Source organism: Aulonocara sp. 'chitande type north' Nkhata Bay, linkage group LG22 (assembly GCF_057382095.1).
Source record: "Aulonocara sp. 'chitande type north' Nkhata Bay isolate Kocher_YH1m ecotype deep benthic linkage group LG22, A_spYH_male_GT1.1, whole genome shotgun sequence".
In the NCBI taxonomy this organism is placed as follows: domain Eukaryota; kingdom Metazoa; phylum Chordata; class Actinopteri; order Cichliformes; family Cichlidae; genus Aulonocara; species Aulonocara sp. 'chitande type north' Nkhata Bay.
This window is the reverse complement of record NC_141364.1, coordinates 6,149,953-6,171,367: the sequence shown is the minus strand read 5'-3', so window position 1 is coordinate 6,171,367 and position 21,415 is coordinate 6,149,953. Positions and strand designations below refer to the sequence as shown.

General features: G+C 41.0%; 1 protein-coding gene across 2 annotated transcripts; it reads right to left on the bottom strand.

Moving 5' to 3' along the window:
* Positions 1-2,258: 2,258 nt before the first annotated feature.
* On the bottom strand, positions 2,259-7,754 carry LOC147303329 (formyl peptide receptor 2-like). 2 transcript variants are annotated; one of them, XM_086280132.1, is made up of 3 exons: positions 7,554-7,754; positions 4,628-4,811; positions 2,259-3,478 (listed from the first exon to the last, which is right to left on the bottom strand). In XM_086280132.1, exons 2-3 carry the CDS (start codon positions 4,802-4,804, stop codon positions 2,660-2,662), a joined length of 996 nt encoding a protein of 331 aa, XP_086136258.1. In that variant the 5' UTR covers positions 4,805-4,811; positions 7,554-7,754; the 3' UTR covers positions 2,259-2,659. The 2 variants fall into 2 exon arrangements, with proteins under 2 accessions (XP_086136258.1, XP_086136257.1); XM_086280131.1 differs by lacking the exon at positions 7,554-7,754 and having other exon boundaries at positions 4,628-4,925.
* Positions 7,755-21,415: the final 13,661 nt, after the last annotated feature.

The following is a 21,415-nucleotide window of genomic DNA, read 5'->3' as shown; positions in this document are numbered from 1 at the left end:
CAACTTGGGGTTAGTATCTTGCCCAAGGATATTTGGCATGCAGACTGGGGAAGCCAAGGATCAAACCACCAACCTTCCAATCAGTAGCTGATCTGCTCTACCACCTGAGCCACAGCCACCCACTACCATGTCTCTCCTGTCTGTCATGTGCATCCATGTGTTTTCTCCCCAGCCCATCTTGTTCTCTCACCCTCTCCATCTTCTCAGTCTGTTTGTCCTCATGTTTGTTCTCCCCCAGGTCCCAGTGTCAAACCTGTGTGTTTTAGTCTTCCTCCCAGTATATTACCTGTTTTATTTTGACAGTCTTTCATCCCGTGTTCAGTGTGTTCTGTGTTACTTTGCGATGTCATTATGTCTACTGTCCCAGCTGTGCTCCCATGTGTTCCCTCGTCACCCTCAAGTTTATATATTGTGCGAGTTTCCCTGTGTTTGTCCGGCACAGTTTTCTATGTGTCTCCATGCCTCCAAGTATTTCAGGTTCCATGCATTTAGTTCTTCCCAGTTTAAGTTTTTATGTTAGTTCTCATCTAGCTGGTTTCCTCATTTCATTTATGTTTCTCATCAGCCACAATAAAGGCTCACTTTTTGCTAAGTTCAGTCCCACCTTCGTTGTCTGCATTCGTCCACACCTCACACCAGCCAGCTGTCTGTGACCGGCTTCTACTTTGCTTCATATGAGGGGACTTCTTGCCCTACATATGGGTGCTCCTTACACTGCTCACAATTGCACATCGATTACTTGTAAGTATTGTAAAAAAAAAGTACAGCCTCTTTCAAGGTTCAACCCTGACTGATGGATTATTTGTAGTTGAAAACATTCTTCTCCAGTCTTCATAGGGGTTGGAAATTAAATATCAGTCCTTTCAGCTACTAGAGTTTCCAAAGATTTAGGAATTCTTTTTTCATGACACTTCCTACATGTTTGGAGGTTAATGCAAGATTTTTTTTTAAAAAAAACTCTTGCTGTGAGAGCTTAAAGGAGTAAATAATGTTCTACAGTAGTCCTAAATGACATAAAATTCCCCCAAAGAGCCAAAAAGATAAGATAAAGATGTTAACAACACTGTTGTTGGTAAAAACAAGATTTGTTCAGAAAGTTAATATGTTATAAACAAAAACAGTAGCAGCTCAAAGGAAAAGAGCTGTTAAGTTAAAATGTGGTTTCTGCAATCAAAGAGGGAATCCTTTGTAAGTTCTGTGAAAATATTTTGTTATTCGCATTCCGGTGTAGTGGACAAACCATGAATGGCACAAAAATCAAATCCCATCACCTGACCACAGTCCAAATATCAAACAACAATCTGATAAGAGAAATCTAACACAGAATTATTTTCTTACCTGAAATATTAAACTGCTCTCACAGAGCTGTGGTGAGCTGCTTCAGTCTTAGTGATAAGAGGAAGAAGTGAAAATGCAATCTAACGATGTCTGTCATGGGAACTATAGCTTTATTACCGTTAGTTTCTGTTATGTCACTCACACGCACACAGCTTCCTTTTTTCACTGTTTCTGACTTTGTCCTGGTTTTTGCATTCGTTGTGTCACTTTAGTTTACACAGAAACACATTTATATCACTTGCCCGTTTGTCACTCACACACATAGATGGCTGTTAGATCCTGCAGGATTAGCTCAAGTCACAAGAATAATATAAAGATGAAAATGTTGAACACAGACAATGGGGACGTGGCACATTTGAACATAAATCTCTTTACCAGAGATTTTACGAGTGGAGGCAAAAACAGTAGCATTTCAAAAGAAAAGAGCTGTTGAGTAAAAGTGTGGTTTCTGCAATCAAACAGGAAATGATGTCCTCAGTCGCATAAATCCGTCATTTCTGATTGTAGCGATTCCCCAACTCTGTGTGAATGGTGCTCATGGCCATTGATCAGTGATGACTATCCAGCACATCCACACTTGTAGCTGCAACAGGTTGCTGCCCCATAGCTGTTGGATTCAACAGAGTTCTGATGGTATCTGCTGAGGCTTAGGCCTTAGCACTTATCTGCATTTTGAAATATGCTAGTTTGTCTTTGGTCACTGTCCTGTTCACCTGAAACGCCTTGGTTTTCAGTAGTGTGTGTGGAAACGTTTCAGTAGTAACGGCCCCAAATAACATAAAAACTGCATGTCAGGCGTCAGATGGTTATGAGACAAACTTTGAAACCACACACACAGAGACACGAATATATACATATACATAATTTATTTGATTTTTAGATATTGTTTGAGTAAATTGTTCCAACAGTCATAGAGATTACAAGTTGCATTGATGGACAATAGATATCAAAGAATAATACTCTTTCATAAATTTGAAGGCATTTAAAAAATGGTCTACTATGTTAAAGAAAAAAATCAAGATCTATAACATATTATAGATCTTGATTTAAAATGTACATATTACATATGTACATTTTTTGAGCAACATTTACGATCTTGGTGCCTTCTTCACAATACAATGAAAGTAATAAAAATAATAATAATTTGATTTCCTGTGTAGTAACAGACAGATCAAAGTGTCTGCACTCCAGTTTACATTTGTTAAAAACTAAAAAATGGACACGTAATCTTCCGAGCATCACAATTACTCAAAAAAAAACTTTGCACCCACTGCTGTCAAACTCCTTTCTGCTTTTACAAGATTGTTGTAAACACAGAGCTTCAATCCAAAGACTGATCAGTGCACGGAGTAATTTGGCCACCTGTATAATCTGTCAGAGCCCTCGTATAAACTCCCATCAGACCGTTTTTAAACCGATCCCTCAATTTTAGCCCCATGCAAAAGTACAGCAGTGGGTTCACACAGCTGTTAAAGTAGGCAATGCTCTGTGCTACAGTAAACCAGATTTTCATCACATCATTATCACCATTGATCATTCTCACAAGTTGGAGGCAGTGATAAGGTGCCCAGCACAGGAAGAAGGCAATGACCAAACATGCTATTACACACAGAGGGCGGGACTTCCCTGACAGACGGGTGCGTCGGATTCCCACCCCAGCCAAGGTATAACAGATTAGAATGACCATAAAAGGAAATATGAAGCCACACAGGAAGCGGATGGAGTAGAGAGCAACTTTGGTGCTGTTGTGAGCCTCTTCCATCTTTTTTGGGTTCATAGAACATTTAGTCAGGTTGTTGTTGTCTATGTAAGTTTGTCGATGGATGAAGTAGGGAATGCTGAAGAGGATCGCTGCAATCCAGACACAGACTGCCACCACCCTCGCTGCCGACAGGGTGCGTCGGCGCTTTGTGAAGACTGGCCACCAGATGCAGACCATTCGATCCAGACTGATCACAGCCAGCAGGAAGACAGAGCAGAACATATTGGCATATTTGAAGAAGCCATTGAACTTACAGAGGAAGAGGCCAAAAGGCCAGTGGTCTGACAAGAACAGCCGAGTGAGAGAGAAGATTCGTGTGAAGCAGAAGATCAGGTCTGCTATCGCCAAATTCACCAGCCACACATTGGTGACCGTCAGCTGTTGAGGCAGAAGAAAATAAAAGATGGAAAAGAGATAAGAGGAAGAAAAAATAGAAAAAATGGAAGAACCAAGTAACCAGACTGGGATGTTATCTATGCCAATTTATTTATGTCAAAAGCAGTGTGTTAAAAAAGATATAACCACAAGCAGATAAGATAATTTTACAGGTTTAGGTATTATTACCACATATGAAGTTACATTTGGTGTGTGTCAGTTCAAATATCTGCGCATTTAGAACTCAACCACAAAGAAGCCATTGCACACCAGAGCGTCACTTTGCGAAGGCTACAGCAGATTCATGCTCTGCGAACACGATTCCACTCAGAGGGATGAGAGGGGTTTTCATCCACCCCACACATGCATCCATGTAGTTCTCCAAAATCCTGACTACATGTCACTGAAAGTGGATGACGTAAGCAAGCACATGAGGACAGTGGGATGGAAAAACTCCCGTTTAACAGGAAGAAATCTCTGACAGAAGTAAGCTAAGGGAGGTGTGGCCATTTGCCAAGACCAGTTGCAGGTGATGTGAGGAAGATAGGACAGCCAGACTAAGCGTGGAGGCTTCCTGTGAAGCAAAGGAGGATCCAGAGTAACCTGATCAAGTTCTGATATAAGCCAATCTCGAAAATAGAGATTATACAAGATTTGATGATTATTCAAGATCTTGTATTCAAGAAGAAGGATTTTATACCAGGTTCTTGATTTAACAGGGAGCCAATGAAGTGAAGTCTGTATGGGACAAATGTGCTCTCTCTTTCTAGTCCCTGTCGGTACTTGTTGCAGCACCTCTAAAAGCTGTTTCTTTTATAAGCTTCTCGGATGAGACAGGAAACATCTTCAACTTAGTTAATGAAGATCATCCTAAGTTAGTCAACTTGTTAATTTGTACTGCAAAAGGATGTATTTTGGTCCATTCTTAGCCCTAAACAAGTACTTTTGATACATAAACCTGAAAGATAAGGGCAGGCTTGGATCAAAAAGTAGGAGGTTTGATCCCTGGCTGCTCCAGTCTGCATGCCAAATCTCTTTAGCCAAGATATTAACCTCAAGTTGTTGTTGTTGTTGTTTTCACAGAGCTTTTGTTAAAAAGATAAATGGCAAGCTCAGAAGGTATTTGAAACATATTATATACTTTATATCCACCTTAAGTTTGAAGCCAGCCACCCAGATCACCATGGAGTTCCCTGTGATTCCGAGCACAACGGTGAGCATTAAGAGGACGATGGTGATATTGTGCACTATGGAATTGATGCCCACCGTAGTTGCCTGGTCATCCTCAGGTTTGAGAGTGTCGGTGAGCAGCGAGGCATTGGGACACATTGTGTGCCTGAGAAGGAAAAAAACAGAAACAGAACAGAATAAATTAAAAATGGCACCTTTAAGACAGACACAAAAAAAAACTATGCACAAAAGAAACATGCAACTTTGCTGCGTTGCTTGAGTGCCTCTCTCTGCATTGATCATATCTTTAAACCACAGTGAAGAAAACCTCTAACAGCCTTTCCTGTGCCTAACAGGAAGACAGATGTGTGCAGCTCTTTTAGGTTAGCCAATAGGCTGGATCCTATGGGCTAAGAGAGATAGAGAAACATCCTCAAACCCCCATCCCAGGGCTTGAGCCTGGGGTGGGACAGGGTTAACTGCCCAGAACCAGTTAACCCAAGTGACCAGTTAAGCAGAGTAAACTGTTGCAGTGATGTCTCTGATGTCATAGGGTTTGTGTTTTTTAAGTTGTTTTTTTTTCAGTGACTCTTTGTCTGACCCCTCATCCATGACTAATTTGCCTTGGGAGACCCTATAGCAGGGGTTTCCAAACTACGGCCCATATTTAATAGGCCCACAAGAAATTTTATAAAATAGAATATGGCCCCCACTTCAGCTTTTGCTTGAGTGTATTGCATTTCCTAGTTTTAACACCAGGGGGAGCTACTGTTGATCAAGGCAGTTGCTCCATCAAAAAGGACAATCACAGAAGAAATTTACCTCAAGTTACTAAACATGGCAGAACCAAAGAAGCGAAAGGTAGAAAGTGAGTGCAGAAAATTTCAGACATGGTAGGAGAGTGAATATTTCTTCAAAGAATTCAAGGGGAAGTGTGTCTGTTTGATCTGCACTGAAACTGTGGCGGTTATGAAAAGTGTATAATGTACGACGTCATTATGAAATCAAACATCAGGCCTATGCATCCTACACTGGTGCTGAGCAAGAGCAGAAAGTAAAGCAAATGGTAGCTATCCTGCAGGGTCAGCAACAGTTTTTTTTTTTTCGTGCTCAAAGGTCCAGGAAAAGGCTACAATAGCCAGCATTGAAGTCGCCCAACTCATCGCAAGACATGGCAAGCCTTTTTGAGATGGAGACCTCATAAAATACTGCCACATTAAAGTTGCCTAAATAATGTGTCCGGAAAAAGTGCAGGATTTTTACTCCATTGCATGTGATGAGAGCACTGATGCCACAGACATCGGACAGCTGCTAATTTTTTTGTGGGGAGTGGATGAGAACTTTGGAGTTTCAGAGGAGCTGCTCGATCTTAAGAGTCTAAAAGGCACAACAACGGGTATGGATATTTTTGAAGCTGTCAGACTCAATTCACAAAGTGGGACTTAAATGATGCCACTCAAAAAAAAAAATATCAGTCTATTTGGCTCAACATACATATGTGAGCAAAGAACCAAAATGAGCGATCTCCAAGAGGTCCTTCGCATCTCAACCACTAAGTTTACTCCAGACCAACCAGCCATCCTTCGGTCCACAGCGCAGCATCAGTGCTCCAACTGAGTGCAATGCCGTTCCCACTTTAGGTGAGTAAAAAATATATTCCACAGTACCTGTGGGTTAATAAGCATGCATGTGCAGGTACACATGCTTTAAATATCAATCACGCGCATCAATTCTGTCACTACCCTGCTTTTTGTGCACCACTTTCTTATATGCGTTTTTTTGTTAACACACAGACTACACACCGCTGTGCACAGCGCACACACAAAGTCAGTTGATGTCATCTGATGCAGATTTGCTCTTTGATCAAGTGACATTCTTCCTATTTGTGGCACAAGTGGCATCGGATCAGCACCGCAGCTGGATGCCCCGATTTACATACCCAGTGCAGATGACACTCACCAGAATAATTTACTAAAATTATATGCACTCCTGTTATTAAGTCCAGTTCAGTCTGTTAATGTTGATAACTGTTTCAAATGAACGTTAATAGGTGTGTTGCTAAGCCTAATAACTTAAATATTGTTGAATATATTTAAAGTTTTGTCTTTAATTATATTCAACAATATAACATATTTGACCACTTTTAATTGATTTTTCTAACTTTAATACACTAAAGTTTAGACTATATACCTAATTTCCAGTAAGTGGCCCAGCCCCTCCTATATTTTTATGTATGTGGCCCTCGGTGAAAAAAGTTTGGACACCCCTGCCCTAAAGGGACCCAACTGGGCCTGAGAACATAGCTCCTGGATCCTTATGATACACAAACCCCTCTACCACACTTTGCCAAAAATATTAGTTCAATCTTATAAAGTCCAGTAACGCGCTTCTCGTGTTCTTTGGCAAACTGATGACATTTTCTCAGTTGTCATTTTCCATGGATTTTGTTACAGTTTTGAGGAAGGAAAGATGTAGTGTCCACAAATATTTTTCAGTGAATAAATTATTTTTGGACATCTATCCTCAATGTAACAATATATTAGTGACTGAGCGAATGTACCGACAAAGTGTTTTTTTTTCTTCCCTCAAAATCTTCTAGCAGAGACTTGTGGTCTCCGTTAAACTACAGTGAAAATTTTCATATCTTTCTATTTTTTCTTTTTAACTTACTGTCAATTAAATGTGTACCGGACTTCAATCAAAGAAACAAAACACAATGCCTTCTTTGGTTAGTTTAGGCTCACGGTGAGCATCATTGTTCTGATATACCATAGAGAGGAAGATTATTTTGAACAGGTGAACAAGGCAGGAAAACTCACTGTTTATAAACCCTACAGTAACGGTAGCAAGTATTTGTCTTAATGGAGGAATAAAAATTGAGAAATCTGACCAAGACAAAGTTTCGTACCTGAAATGTTGAACTGATGTTAGAGCTGAGGCGTTGGTTAAGTCTTAGTGAACAGAGGCAGAAGTGGAGATGCTCATGTTCATCTGTGCTGTGGTTACATCAAGTTTGGCTGTTATCTACTTTCTGTCAAATTTGTGTACTATACACACGAACACCACTTCCTCTTTTTCTTATCATGTGTTTTTCTTTATCGTCCTTTAAAGACATGAACACATAAAAGACCTTTCTTTCTGCATGCATAGCATTTTTGTTTTATTTTATTGTTTCCTGTTTACAACCACATTCATGCCACCTCCCTGATTGTCAGACACACAGCTGCCCAAGCATAGATAATGTCAGAGGTTGCAGAATTAAGACCCAAATGCAGAAAAATAATAATTGAGGGGTATTGAGTAATTGAGGGGTCATTTCCGCGATGCACGTATCGAGGCTTGCTTCATTTATGGGAGGAGCTGAAAATGACGTCCGAAGCCTCGTTGCCCGGCTGTACCACGTGACTGGTTCAGGAAGTGGTTCGAACTTTACCGAACCTTTGACAGCAATATAAACCCCTCAGACTTCATTCAAAATGTGGGTGTTTGATGGAGAGTTGCAGTTAGTGAGTTTGGAGACAGTTTGGAGGTTTATGAGAGTGAGGAGAGAAAGTCAGGAGAGAATGGAGCCAGCTAAGAAGAGGAGGATGTCCTCCCCTGTGTGGGAACATTTTGATCTTATATCTCCCAACAAGGTATGTAAATTTCTACAGAAGATGTATTTTCATAATACTGATGGTGCAATACAATTTATGTTAAGCTGTCTTTACTTTTGTACAAGGTGAAGTGTTTGCTATGTGCCAGGGAGCTGGGATATAACAACAACACCTCATCCATGCTTAGGCACTACAGAGCTTTGCATGAGAATAAGGGGAACACCGATTGTGGAGCAAGACCAGGTGAGCCATCAAATGATAATATAGCATGCAGTAATGTAACTAAATGATATAACAATATTATACAACTGTAATAAGTTACGTGTGTGATATTTATATTAGCGCTTTGTTTTTGTTGTCTTTCCTCAGGAGAACAATCTCAAATAGATCAAAACCTGGTTGGCAAGGTGATCGAGGACTCCCAGCCATTTAGCATTGTGGAGGACAAAGGATTTAAAAGATTTGATAAATCATTAAATCCTAGCTATGTTCTCCCCACTAAAAAGGTCATAAAAGCAGTGAAAATTTAGTTTTTACAGAATAAAATGTGGGCAGGATTGAGGCTCAAAGCCTCAGTCTGTAGCTGTACATACCTCAACGTTACAAAAGCACAACCACTGTCCACACCACAACCACACCTCACAGTAAATGATCATTTCCATTTTAAGCATTTCCAAATGATCATTTTCCATACTGCCAGTATAAATATACACAGTATACTGCCATCACTACGATATACATGTTTTACACACTCCTTTTGTTGTTGACATTTACAGGCTGTGTGCGAAAGGCCACACCCGTCAAATTCATGCCAACTAATATTTTTACGTCCTGTAGATGTCCTACTAGAGCAAATGAAGCTTCAAGACGCTTTGCGCTGGGGTGAACCAATTGGATGAAAAGCTTCAGTGCTTCAGGAAGCTTCATCTGCCCATCACTAGTTGCCGGAGCAAGCCGTGTGGATTTAACAAAGGACCCAAGATGCAGATATGCAGTGAAGTGAGAGGGCTTTATTGACACAGAACCCGAGTGATAACAAACAAAAGGCGAAAAACCAAAGTTAAAAATACACTACACTGGGAAAACTAAAACCTAAACAACAAACCTGAACACGAGAGAAAGCAACTTGCAGGGAGAATTCACAGGATGCCAGCGGGAGATTCACAGACAAGAAAACACCAAATAACACAGACGAACCAGCAACTAACAGAGGCAGACACGAGGTTTAAATACACAGAAGGATAACGAGGGAATGAGACACAAAAGGAGGGCACAGCTGGGAGTAATCAGACCTGACGAACCAGGGGAAAGTAAACTGAACACACTGAGATCAGACACGGACCTTCAATGTAGAACAGGAAACACACACACACACACGGACACAGACTCAGAGACGCAGACTAACACAGAGACCTTACAACACAAAAGGGGATACACAGGCAAGGATGACACCAAACAGGGAACACAACTAAACCCAGGGAAACCAAAACACCCCATATGGAAAAGATATATATAAATCTTATAAAGTTTGTATCTGTCTTGTGTGAAACTTGTATGAAAAGCATACAAGAGTGAAAACACATATAAGATCCCTTGAAAAATTATATAATGAAACTTGTATGTTTTGGATACTTACTAAAACAATATATGAAAGTAATAAGAAAGTGGCCACTTTCATGAGTAATCACATATAAGTTTTTACTATTTCTTTTCCATATGGGACCACAGTCACAATACATAAAACTATCAAAAGTAAAAGTACCAGGACCATGACAAAAACAAAATGAAACTAATGGCTCATGTTGAAATCTATAAACCAAGATCTCTAAATATTAAAACTCAGGTTATAGTCTAAGGATGGTCTTACATCCCACCCCAAGTGAACGCAGGTACCACCTCTGAAAACTGAGGAAGTTCAGGGTCTCTCCAGGGATGCTCAGGACTTTCTATACAGGTGCTGTGGAAAGCATCTTCACGCAGAACATCATGTCCTGGTATGGAAACAGCTGTTTCCCAGATCACTTGTAAGGCATTTTAAAAAAGTACAGCCTCTTTCAAGGTTCAACCCTGATTCATGGATTATTTGTAGCTGAAAACATTCTTCTCCAGTCTTCATAGGGGTTGGAAATTAAATATCAGTCCTTTCAGCTACTACAGTTTCCAAAGATTTAGGAATTCTTTTTTCTTTTTTTAATGCAAGATTTAAAAAAAAAGAAAAACTCTTGCTGTGAGAGCTTAATGGAGTAAATAATGTTCTACAGTAGTCCTAAATTACATAACTTTCCCCAAAAGAGCCACAAAGATAAGATAAAGATGTTAACAATGCTGTTGTTGGTAAAACAAGATATGTTCAGAAAGTTAACATGTTATAAAGTAAAAGAGATTTTACCAGGGAAGCAAAAACAGTAGCACTTTAAAGGAAAAGAGCTGTTAAGTAAAAATCTGGTTTCTGCAATCATAGAGAAAAACCTTCATAAGTCCTTTGCCTAACTAGAGGGAACATGACCAAACAGAAAAAGAGGAAACATTTTACTGTGCAAATGAAGGATTAGGATTTCGTGCATGGTTAAACAAAAACTTTTTATAACGTACAGAACTGATAAGATCAGGTGCTGCGCAGTGGAGGGTAAACATTGTAATCTGTATGAGGAAATAAGTGAGTACGCTGTTAGAGTGATTTCATGAAATGTTGTTATTGTTGTGCTTTAGGTTGTAAGCCTTGTCTTAAAGAGTATGTTCAGATATTCTTTTGTTCTCCTCCCCAGCCTTTAAATTGTGGGGAGGCCGTAATGTTTAACTACAGGCACATTACATGCGAGATCCTGGTTTCCTTATCTTCCGAGGAATGGTCACTCCCGGCCACTTAGTGGCTCGCCTATGCTTGTATATGGTGAACCGTTAAAGTTGAGCCATATACTGGAGGAGCATAGATGACCCTTTTGTAATCAGCAGGAAGTCACACAGAAATACACACACACACACACACACACAGACTGATGTTGTTTAGATATGCCTGCTTAGGCATGTCACATGTATTTGTAAAATGCATATTCATGAGGCTAACCAATGAAAGCAGCTTGCAGAGGGAAGGTAGTTGAAGTAGTTCGGAGGCAGCTACTTCCTTTTCAGCAAATGCAATAAAGAGTGCTGTGCTATCTCGTTCTTGAGTGAGTGTCTGCTTATCCAGCAGTTTCAGATATATATCCCTGATAGGGATGGGTGCCATGATGGCACCGGTTCTGACATAAACGGTAGTAACCAGACCGAAAAGCAGCGCACATTTCGGTGCTTTATTTCGGTGCTTTTTTTCCTGAGATGTCATACACTTTGAATTCTAGCCAATCATTTTACGTTTACGAGGATAGTAGGTGGGTCCAGGTACGTACATTCTTTTAGAGCAGAGCTACAGATTAAAAATGCCCAAGGTGAAGCGGTCAAAGTCTGGCTGTACTTCACAGCAAAAGATGCAAACTCAGCAGCCTGCAACAAGTGCTTTAAGCTGATACTGTGATACTATGCAAAGGAGGCCACACCTCAAATCCGATGAAACACCTGGCAACGCATAGCGTTTTTTTTAAAAGCCGAAAAATGCGTCGTATTTGATAGCTTGCTGTGAGACCTCACACCGAGCGCATCTACTGCGGGTGTGGTGCCTGTTATCGGACCCGGAGTTAGCAACATCCCCCAAAAACCCAAAGAGGAGAGTCCTGGCCCCTAGCCCTGCCAGTGTAGCAGAAATGATGAGGATGATGATGGCAGCAGCAGCCGTTCTTCTCTGCGTGAGTAGCTTAATGTTGTTCGTGTGTAATTTACGTTGAGTAGGCTAACCACGTTATTACATTAATACATGTATGGTGAACTAGCAAACATCATCATAGCTACATGCGGCTGCCTTATTGTTTGATGGCAGATGCTCTCTTCACCCTGGCCAAAAAGGCTAAAATGACCAAAGAAATAAGTGGGAAACAGCTAAACATGAGAGGTTTTTGGACAAAGTTTGTGTTTTTTCCATTGTTTAAGCACTGCTTCCAGCCAAGAGTGATACCATATATGACCCATAGCTGCAGAAAAGGCTAACGTTGTTATCTTTTTACAAAAAAAAACAGCTGAACATGAGAAGTTTTTGGACCAATTTTGGGTTCTCCATTCTTTAAGCACCGGTTCGAGCACCGTTTAAGCACCGGCACCGTTTAAAAAGTACCGGTTTGGCACCGGTATCGGATAAAACCTAAACGATACCCATCCCTAATCCCTGATATTTAATTGGTCCTTCGAGGCGGATGTGGGATCTTAGTTCGCCGAGGAGGGGAACGACGGGCCGAAGCCTGACATCAGCCAGGACCTTAGGTGGCCTGTAGAGAAGTCCCAGGACGTAAGGTTTGTTGCTGGGCCAGTTGTATAGTGTCTGTCTCCCCCTCGACGGGCACGGATCCACACTTCCAAAGCAGATCTCATCTGGGAACAACATTGTATGACTATACTTTCAGTTTCGTATATACGGAGTGTAGTTGGGAACTACTTAAGTCTCTCGGGGAGAGCCATGATCGGGGATCGTGCCCAGTGTCGGGCACACATAGAGAAGGGGCCCATCACCGAGGGTGACATAAAAGCCTTTACCAGTGATGTGCGATACTACTGATTTTATTTCCGATCCGATACCAAGTAATATTCAGGGTGGTATCGGCGATACTGATCCGATACCGATACTTTGTACAAAAACTTATTTTATTTATTGTATCTCAAATTATAGCATCATAATGATTACAGGACATCAGATTATTTGTTCTTATCACTTAATAATGCAGAGTTCATCATATAGAAATAAAAAAAATGAAGTTGTGCTATTTGAACACGTTGCCTGCCTGCAGCACTAAAGGACTCCGTGAGAGACGTCTGTCTCGCCCTAGCAGCACCTGTCCCTCTCCTTCTCTTCAGTTCACCTCAACATACGCTCGTCATATTCTGTGATATGATTTACTCTGAGGTGTTTGACAAGGTTAGTGATGTTGCCACAACCGTGAATGAATGTGAGAGTGAATGAATAGTGGTATTGTAAAGCGCTTTGGGTGCCTTGAAAAGCGCTATATAAATCCAATCCATTATTATTATTATTAACCATACATGCCAACCCTCCCAATTTTTCCGGGAGAATACCGAATTTCAGTGCCCCTCCAGAAAATCTCCCGGAGCCACCATTCTCCCGAATTTCGCCCGATTTTCTAGGACAACAAAATTGAAAAATCATATTGCAGAATTCATAGCGCGGCCCAGCCAATTCCAGTTTCCAACAATGGCAGCAGCAACTTAGTTTTAATATTACTCTTATTTCTCTTTCTGGGTCGCAAAAAAACTTTTAACATATTTTCAGGTGAGAATGTAGCTGTGTAAACTTCAAATATCTGAGCCGACCGACACATCGTCTTCAAACCCCCCCGATCTTTCCCTATTCGGGTTAAACATGATATATAAGTCACTTTGATAACTTAAAAATGTTATTGTTTGGCTTTTTCAGTGTTTTATTTGTTCGTGAGTAAATCGGTTTGGCTGAGATTAAAGTTATTAGATTTGATTAAATTAAATTTAACTTTATTAATTCTTCGGAAGGGTTCCCCCGGGGTTTTCACACAGCTGAATAAACGTCAAACAGAAAATGGTTAAACAGAAGTGTGAGACGGTCGAGAGTTTACGTCAGTGCCCGGTTATATTTTAGATAGCAAGGAGCAGACGGCAGAGTTTCACTCCACCGAGGAAGCCTGTGACGTACTACCCGGCTTTCTTTAGACCGCGAAGGCCGCGTCCTCAGGTGGAAGCAGCCTCTGAATTTGGACACCCCCGCTGTTTCTGGGCCGCCCAATAATAACGGTGACATTTAACGTATTTTATCCGATAAATAAACCCTGTAAAATGTATTTACCCCCCCCCCCCCCCAACAGCCCTTTTGAATGTCTCCCTAGTATGGCCACAACACCTCACTCTTGGAGCACTTTTTTGCCACATGTATTGCAAACCACGTCTCAGCTGTTTGTGGAGGTAAAATATGTCCGCACATGACTTCAATTACGCTCAGCCATTGTTGTGAGTGCGCACGCCAAGGGGCTGCGAGACATTTATACAGCCGTATTTCGCACATGACTATGAAAGGCGGAAGAGGAAGTAGTTCCTTTGAATGTAGACAATCCGAATGTTATAGTTTCTTTCCACTGTGTTCCTGTTAATGATAAACTACAAATTTACTCTAAATTACTAAAATATCGATATTTTAATGTGAGAATCGATTCTAGAACATAAATGATTGGTATCGGAGGAATCGATATTTCAGGATCGATCCGCACATCACTAGCCTTTACCAACGTGCAGGGTAAAGCTACATTCAAGGACTGTGTGGAGCCTCGTGTCAGGACACGCGAAGGGAGGCTCGTTATTGACGTCAGAATGGGCCTGTGTGTGTGCACGCGTGTGAGTGAGTCTGATTGTTGTTTTGCATGCAGTCACTTCTAAGCTGATGAGCAAGCTACACATTTTCAGAGCAGGAGCTGCTTGAGAACGCATCAGAGGGAGGGAAACAGAGCTGTGATTAATCGAGCATGCAGCTATCTGTGAGTTCAATTTCTTCCTCACACGTTCGATATAAAAAAATTAATCGTTTCATTTTACGCTATCGTTTGTTTAGTGGTGTCACAAAATAAACGTTTGCGGAATTATTTTTTCACTGTTTTGATGGTCACTGTAGTGGCTATATTAATTTCTTACAGTTCTCTCTTTCTCTTATATTTAATATAACCACACTTTTTATTTTTGTTACTTTCACAGTGCACGGAAATTTTAGTTTGATAATCTCTCTGTCATTTAAGCAGATCTGAACAATTTGAACTGAAAGAGTCCCTGAAAGTAGGGCTGTTCGATATAACGATATATATCGGTTGACGATATAAAAACGTCTATCGTTTCATTTTACGCTATCGTTTGTTTCATGGTGTCGCAAAATAAACTGTTAACAGCAATATTTTTTCATCGTTTTGATGGTCACTGTAGTGGCTATATTAATTTCTTAAAGTTCTCTCTTTCTCTTATATTTAATATAACCACACTACGGACGGACAGGCGCCTGTTTTTATGTGTTGTCATTAGGTAACACCATCGCGTGTCCGCTTGTTTATGTTCCACATAAACCTTTCACAATAAAGTTCAAGATCCTGTTGAGACTTTTCAAAATAAACTGAATCACGTGAAAGAGCAGATTATTTACGGATGAGAATTAAAAAAGAGCCGCCAGGTGATAAAAAAATAAACCTTAGACTGAAACGTTAGAACAGGCTTTTCCCCGCAGCACGCCGTGTAATAAATACTCACAAAGAAAACGGCGGCCATTACAACTTATGTTTAAAAATGTATTGTTTCCTGCATCGGTTGCATTTGTTTACCTTTTAGCTAAACCACTTGTTCAGCTAACTGTTCAGTCAGGGGTCTCTGCACCTTCTGGCCCTGCATCTGTTCCTACTGGAGCCTCAGGAGAGGCCATCCAGTACGCTGCGGCTCCCACGCCGCCATCTGTCTCCGTTGGCAGTTCAGGAGAACTGTTCCAGCTATCTGTCTCATCTTCGCCAGAGGTCTCTACACATGCTGGTCCTTTGTCTGTTCCCGCTGGGGGTTCTGGAGAACTGCGCCAGCTGTCTGTTTCCCCTGTGGGTTCGAGGGGCCCGTTCAGCCGCATGTCTCCGTTGGAGCGTCTGAGGAGCCGCTCCAGCCATCTTCCGTCTCCGTTGGAGGCTCCGGGGAGTCCATGCAGCCAGCCCTGGGTCAGCTTCCTGAACTGCCTGTGTGGATTCGGTTTTGGTTCTGCTCCAAAAAACATTTGGCAGAGGTGGAGAAAGCTCTTGGTGTTACTCATCTGTGAAGCATTTTACCATCCAGCATTGCAGGGCATTGTAGAAAGTGCTAATTGAACTTTCGAGAGTAAAATAGCCAAAACAATATTTGTATATAAGAAAAGACATGGCCGATTTGTCACATCCAAAATGGATTTATGTAATAGCAAGCACTCGTCCACGGGACTGTTTTTTTTTCCTTGAAGGTAGTCAATCACTAAAAGGAGAATACAACTAGTAAGGGCATATGTTATTGATGTTGTGCCGCAAAAAAGAAAGACAAAATTTAACTCATTGAGTTTAACCCTGATAGATCCAATTATAATGTACCATTATACCCAGAAGATCAAGAGGAATTTAAATGTATACTAGCTTTGCATAGTCAACACATGACTGATAACTGTTCTGTCCTGAGCTTTTGTTTCCTATAGCACCCGACTTGACCACACCATCAGTTTTCATACCAAACGAGGGTAATTATACATGTCTGACACGGAGGAATCTTATCAAAGTGGGAGAGATAAGCCCTGACTGGGGTAACAACACAATGAATGTGACTTTATGGTCAAATTCCTCAAGATTTTGATATCATGGGTAGATTTGTTTTGATATTGTGGAGGGAAAAGGCTGTTAAATTTCCTCCCTAGTATCTGGTTAGGTACCAGTTGGGACTGCCAGTAACAGTTGTAGGACATAGGCAAAAGGTACAGCAGTCCAGAAATCTAAGTGGACAGTCTATATTAGACAATTTTGATCTTACACAAAATTCTCCAACATGTATGGATGCAATGGGAATACCGAGAGAAGTTCCAGATGAATATAAACTGGCAAACCCAATAGTTAACAAGTTTGAATCCACAGTACTTTGGTTAACACCCAATAAGATTTCTTGATGCATGCGCAATCATCAGCTAAGTAGATTCCAAAAGGTTGATCCTGTACATCTGTTTTCAGTGGGAGAAACGTTTCAGCACTTATCCAAGTGATTTCTTCAGTCTCAGCTGACTGCAGGTTTCCCCAACCTCATAAACAGTACATTTGCACAATAACTGAAACAAGCCCACTGAAAGAACAATGGACTGTGAGGTCAATTCCTTGATCAAGGAATTTTTTGCTTCTGGTGTCCAGGTGCCGAGGCATTGCTGAGCTTGATAAAACAGTGCACACTTCCTCTTCAGTGACTGATGCTACTGATATGGGCAAGCTGCTATGCGGATGTGAGGAAAAGATAGATTCTAAGGCTACGTTCACACTGCAGGCGAAAGCGCATCAAATCTGATTTTTTTGACCGTATGCGACCCATATCCGATCATGGTATGACAGTGTGAACGGCACAAATCCGATATGTTCAAATCCGATCTGGGTCACTTTCGAATGTGGTACTGAATCCGATACATATCCGATGTTTTAGAAAGCGACTGCTGTTTGAACGGTCATGTCGCATTAAATCCATCTTTTACGTCATTGACACAAAAAAGACGCCAATTATCAGCTCCGGAGAAGACATCGCGAACGCTTCCTGGCCATCCAGTGTAGATGTTAGTCAAACTGTTGGGAAGACAACGTGAACATTCTGACAGAAATCTGCAACTATCCTTTGAAGCACCCCTCCTCTAAAACAGCAATAAGGATAATTATTAGGTTATGTACATTATTATGTAAATAACTAACTTCAAGCAAAAATTGGGAAATGTAAAGTCCAAAGTCTTTATATTAAGGGCCATCAGTCAAACAATATTGTTTGGTCTGGGTCTAAACACAGCTCGTTGTGTGTGACGTCTTCTTTTGCGCATGCGGGCCGCTTTGAGGGTTCACACTAGAGCGCGTTTGCTGTCGCATTTTATTTGTAGTGTGAACGAGCAGACAAAAAAATCGGATTTGATCAAAAAATCGGAATTGAGCATTAAGACCTGCAGTGTGAACGTAGCCTTAGTGACTATCCAGCGCATCCACACTTTTACTTGCAACAGGATTTTGCCCCACAATTGTTGCATTTAACAGAATTTAGGTAAAAAGAGTGTTCAAAGACAAACTTTGAAAGAGATCCACAAACACAAATGTGTACATATACAGAATTTATTTGATGTTTATATATTATAGTATTATATTATTATATTATTATATTATATTATTATAGTATATATATAGTATAATCTTCACGTGCTTCATCCGAAGCACACTTTCTGTGTACTCACTACCTAATTTATAGCCAAAGTATTCACTCACTGTCTCTGTACTGTCTCGCTAGCTTAGCTTAGCTCGTAGCCGACTCGTTAGCACCATGGCTACTTCACCTGTCCCTCCTGCACTTTCTTGCTCATTGTGTCAGATGTTTAGTTACTCCTCGGCCTCCTTTAGCAGTAATGATATCTGTAACAAATGTAGCATATTTGCAGCGCTGGAGGCCAGGATTACTGAATTGGAGACTCAGCTTCGCACCCTTCATTCACCCGTAGCTAGCCAGGCCCCTGTAGCTGGTGCAGCCGAAGATAGCGTAGGCCCCGCTAGCTGTTCCCCGGCAGACCCCAAGCAGCTGGGGAAAGAGGGCGGCTGGGTCACGGTGAGGAGGAAGCATAGTCCTAAACAGAAGCCCCAGGTACACCACCAACCCGTTCATGTGTCTAACCGTTTTTCCCCACTCGGCGACACACCCGCCGGGGGTCAAACTCTGGTAATTGGCGATTCTGTTCTCAGACATGTGAAGCTAGAGACACCGGCAACCATAGTCAATTATCTTCCAGGGGCCAGAGCAGGCGACATTGAAGGAAATTTAAAACTGCTGGCTAAGGGTAAACGTAAATTCAGTAAAATCATAATTCACGTCGGCAGTAATGACACCCAGTTACGCCAATCGGAGGTCACTAAAATCAATATTGAATCGGTGTGCAACTTTGCCAAAACAATGTCGGACTCTGTAGTTTTCTCTGGTCCCCTCCCCAATCAGACCAGGAGTGACATGTTTAGCCGCATGTTCTCCTTAAATTGCTGGCTGTCTGAGTGGTGTCCCAGAAACGATGTGGGCTTCATAGATAATTGGCAAACCTTCTGGAGGAAACCTGGTCTTGTTAGGAGAGACGGCATCCATCCCACTTTGGATGGAGCAGCTCTCATTTCTAGAAATATGGACAAATTTATTAAACCCCCCAAAATTGACTATCCAGAGTTGGGACCAGGAAGCAGAGTTGCAGTCTTACACGCCTCTCTGCAGCTTCTCTCCTCCTGCTACCCCCCCAAAAACCCATCTCCATAGAGACTGTGTCAGCTTCCAAAAAGACAAAAAACAAACTAAAAACCAGCAACAAACAACTTAAACATAAACAATCACAAAGAAAGAACAATACAGTATCCACATCTGAACCAAAGAGTAAAAAAGTGAAATGTGGATTATTAAATATTAGGTCTCTCTCCTCCAAGTCTCTGTTAGTACATGACTTAATAATTGATCAACAAATTGATTTACTCTGCCTTACAGAAACCTGGTTGCAGCAGGATGATTATGTTAGTTTAAATGAATCAACACCCCCGAGTCATTCTAACTACCAGAAATCTCGAAGCACAGGCCGAGGGGGCGGTGTGGCAGCAATTTTTCACACCAGCCTATTAATTAATGAAAGACCGAGACAGACTTTTAATTCATTTGAAAGCCTGATGCTGAGCCTCGTCCACCTCAGCTGTAAAACTCAGAAACCAGTCTTACTTGTTATCATCTATCGTCCACCTGGGCCTTATACAGAGTTTCTGTCTGATTTCTCAGAATTTATATCTAATTTAGTTCTGAGCTCAGATAAAATAATTATTGTGGGTGATTTTAACATCCATGTAGATGCTAAAAATGACAGCCTCAACATGGCATTTAATCTGTTATTAGACTCAATTGGTTTCTCTCAAAATGTAAAAGAACCAACCCACCACTTTAATCACACTATAGATCTTGTTTTAACATATGGCATAGAAACTGAACATTTAACAGTGTTTCCTGAAAACCCTCTCCTGTCTGATCATTTCCTGATAACATTTACATTTACAATAATTGATTACACAGCGGTGGAGAGTAGACTTTATCAAAGTAGATGTCTTTCTGAAAGTGCTGTAACTAAGTTTAAGAATATAATCCACCCACTGTTATCATCTCCAATGCCCTGTACCAACACAGAGCAGAGCAGCTATCTGAACGCTACCCCAACAGAGGTCGATTATCTTGTTAATAATTTCACCTCCTCACTACGTACGACTCTGGATACTGTAGCTCCAGTGAAAACTAAGGTCTCTAATCAGAAGTACCTGACTCCGTGGTATAATTCTCAAACACGTACCCTAAAGCAGATGACTCGTAATCTGGAGAGGAAATGGCGTGTCACAAATCTAGAGGATCATCATTTAGCCTGGAGAAATAGTTTGCTGCTTTATAAGAAAGCCCTCCGCAAAGCCAGAACATCTTACTATTCATCACTGATTGAAGAAAATAAGAACAACCCCAGGTTTCTCTTCAGCACTGTAGCCAGGCTGACAAAAAGTCAGAGCTCTTTTGAGCCAACCATCCCTTTAACGTTAACTAGTAATGACTTCATGAACTTCTTCACAAATAAAATTTTTATCATTAGAGAAAAAATTACCAATACTCATCCCACAGATGTAATATTATCTACAGCTACTCTTAGTACCATTGATGTTAAGTTAGACTCTTTTTCTCCAATTGATCTTTCTGAGTTAACTTCAATAATTACTTCCTCCAAACCATCAACGTGTCTTTTAGACCCCATTCCTACAAAACTGCTCAAAGAAGTCCTGCCATTAATTAATTCTTCGATCTTAAATATGATCAACCTATCTCTAATGATCGGCTATGTACCACAGGCCTTCAAGCTGGCTGTAGTTAAACCTTTACTCAAAAAGCCATCTCTAGACCCAGCAGTCTTAGCTAATTATAGGCCAATCTCCAACCTTCCTTTCATATCAAAAATCCTTGAAAGGGTAGTTGTCAAACAGCTAACAGATCATCTGCAGAGGAATGGTTTATTTGAAGAGTTTCAGTCAGGTTTCAGAGCTCATCACAGCACAGAAACAGCTTTAGTGAAGGTTACAAATGATCTTCTTATGGCCTCTGACAGTGGACTCATCTCTGTGCTTGTCCTGCTAGACCTCAGTGCAGCATTCGATACTGTTGACCATAATATCCTATTAGAGCGATTAAAACATGCTGTAGGTATTACAGGTACTGCGCTGCAGTGGTTTGTATCATATCTATCTAATAGACTCCAATTTGTGCATGTAAATGGAGAGTCCTCTTCACACACTGAGGTTAATTATGA

Bases quoted from the DNA above. Each gene is read 5' to 3' on its own strand.
- LOC147303329 (XM_086280131.1), bottom strand. From the start codon at position 4,903: ATGTTTCTTTTGTGCATAGTTTTTTTTTGTGTCTGTCTTAAAGGTGCC. The intron at 3,479-4,627 runs GTGGATATAAAG...CTGCCTCAACAG, and splicing joins TGGCTGGCTTCAAACTTAAG to CTGACGGTCACCAATGTGTG.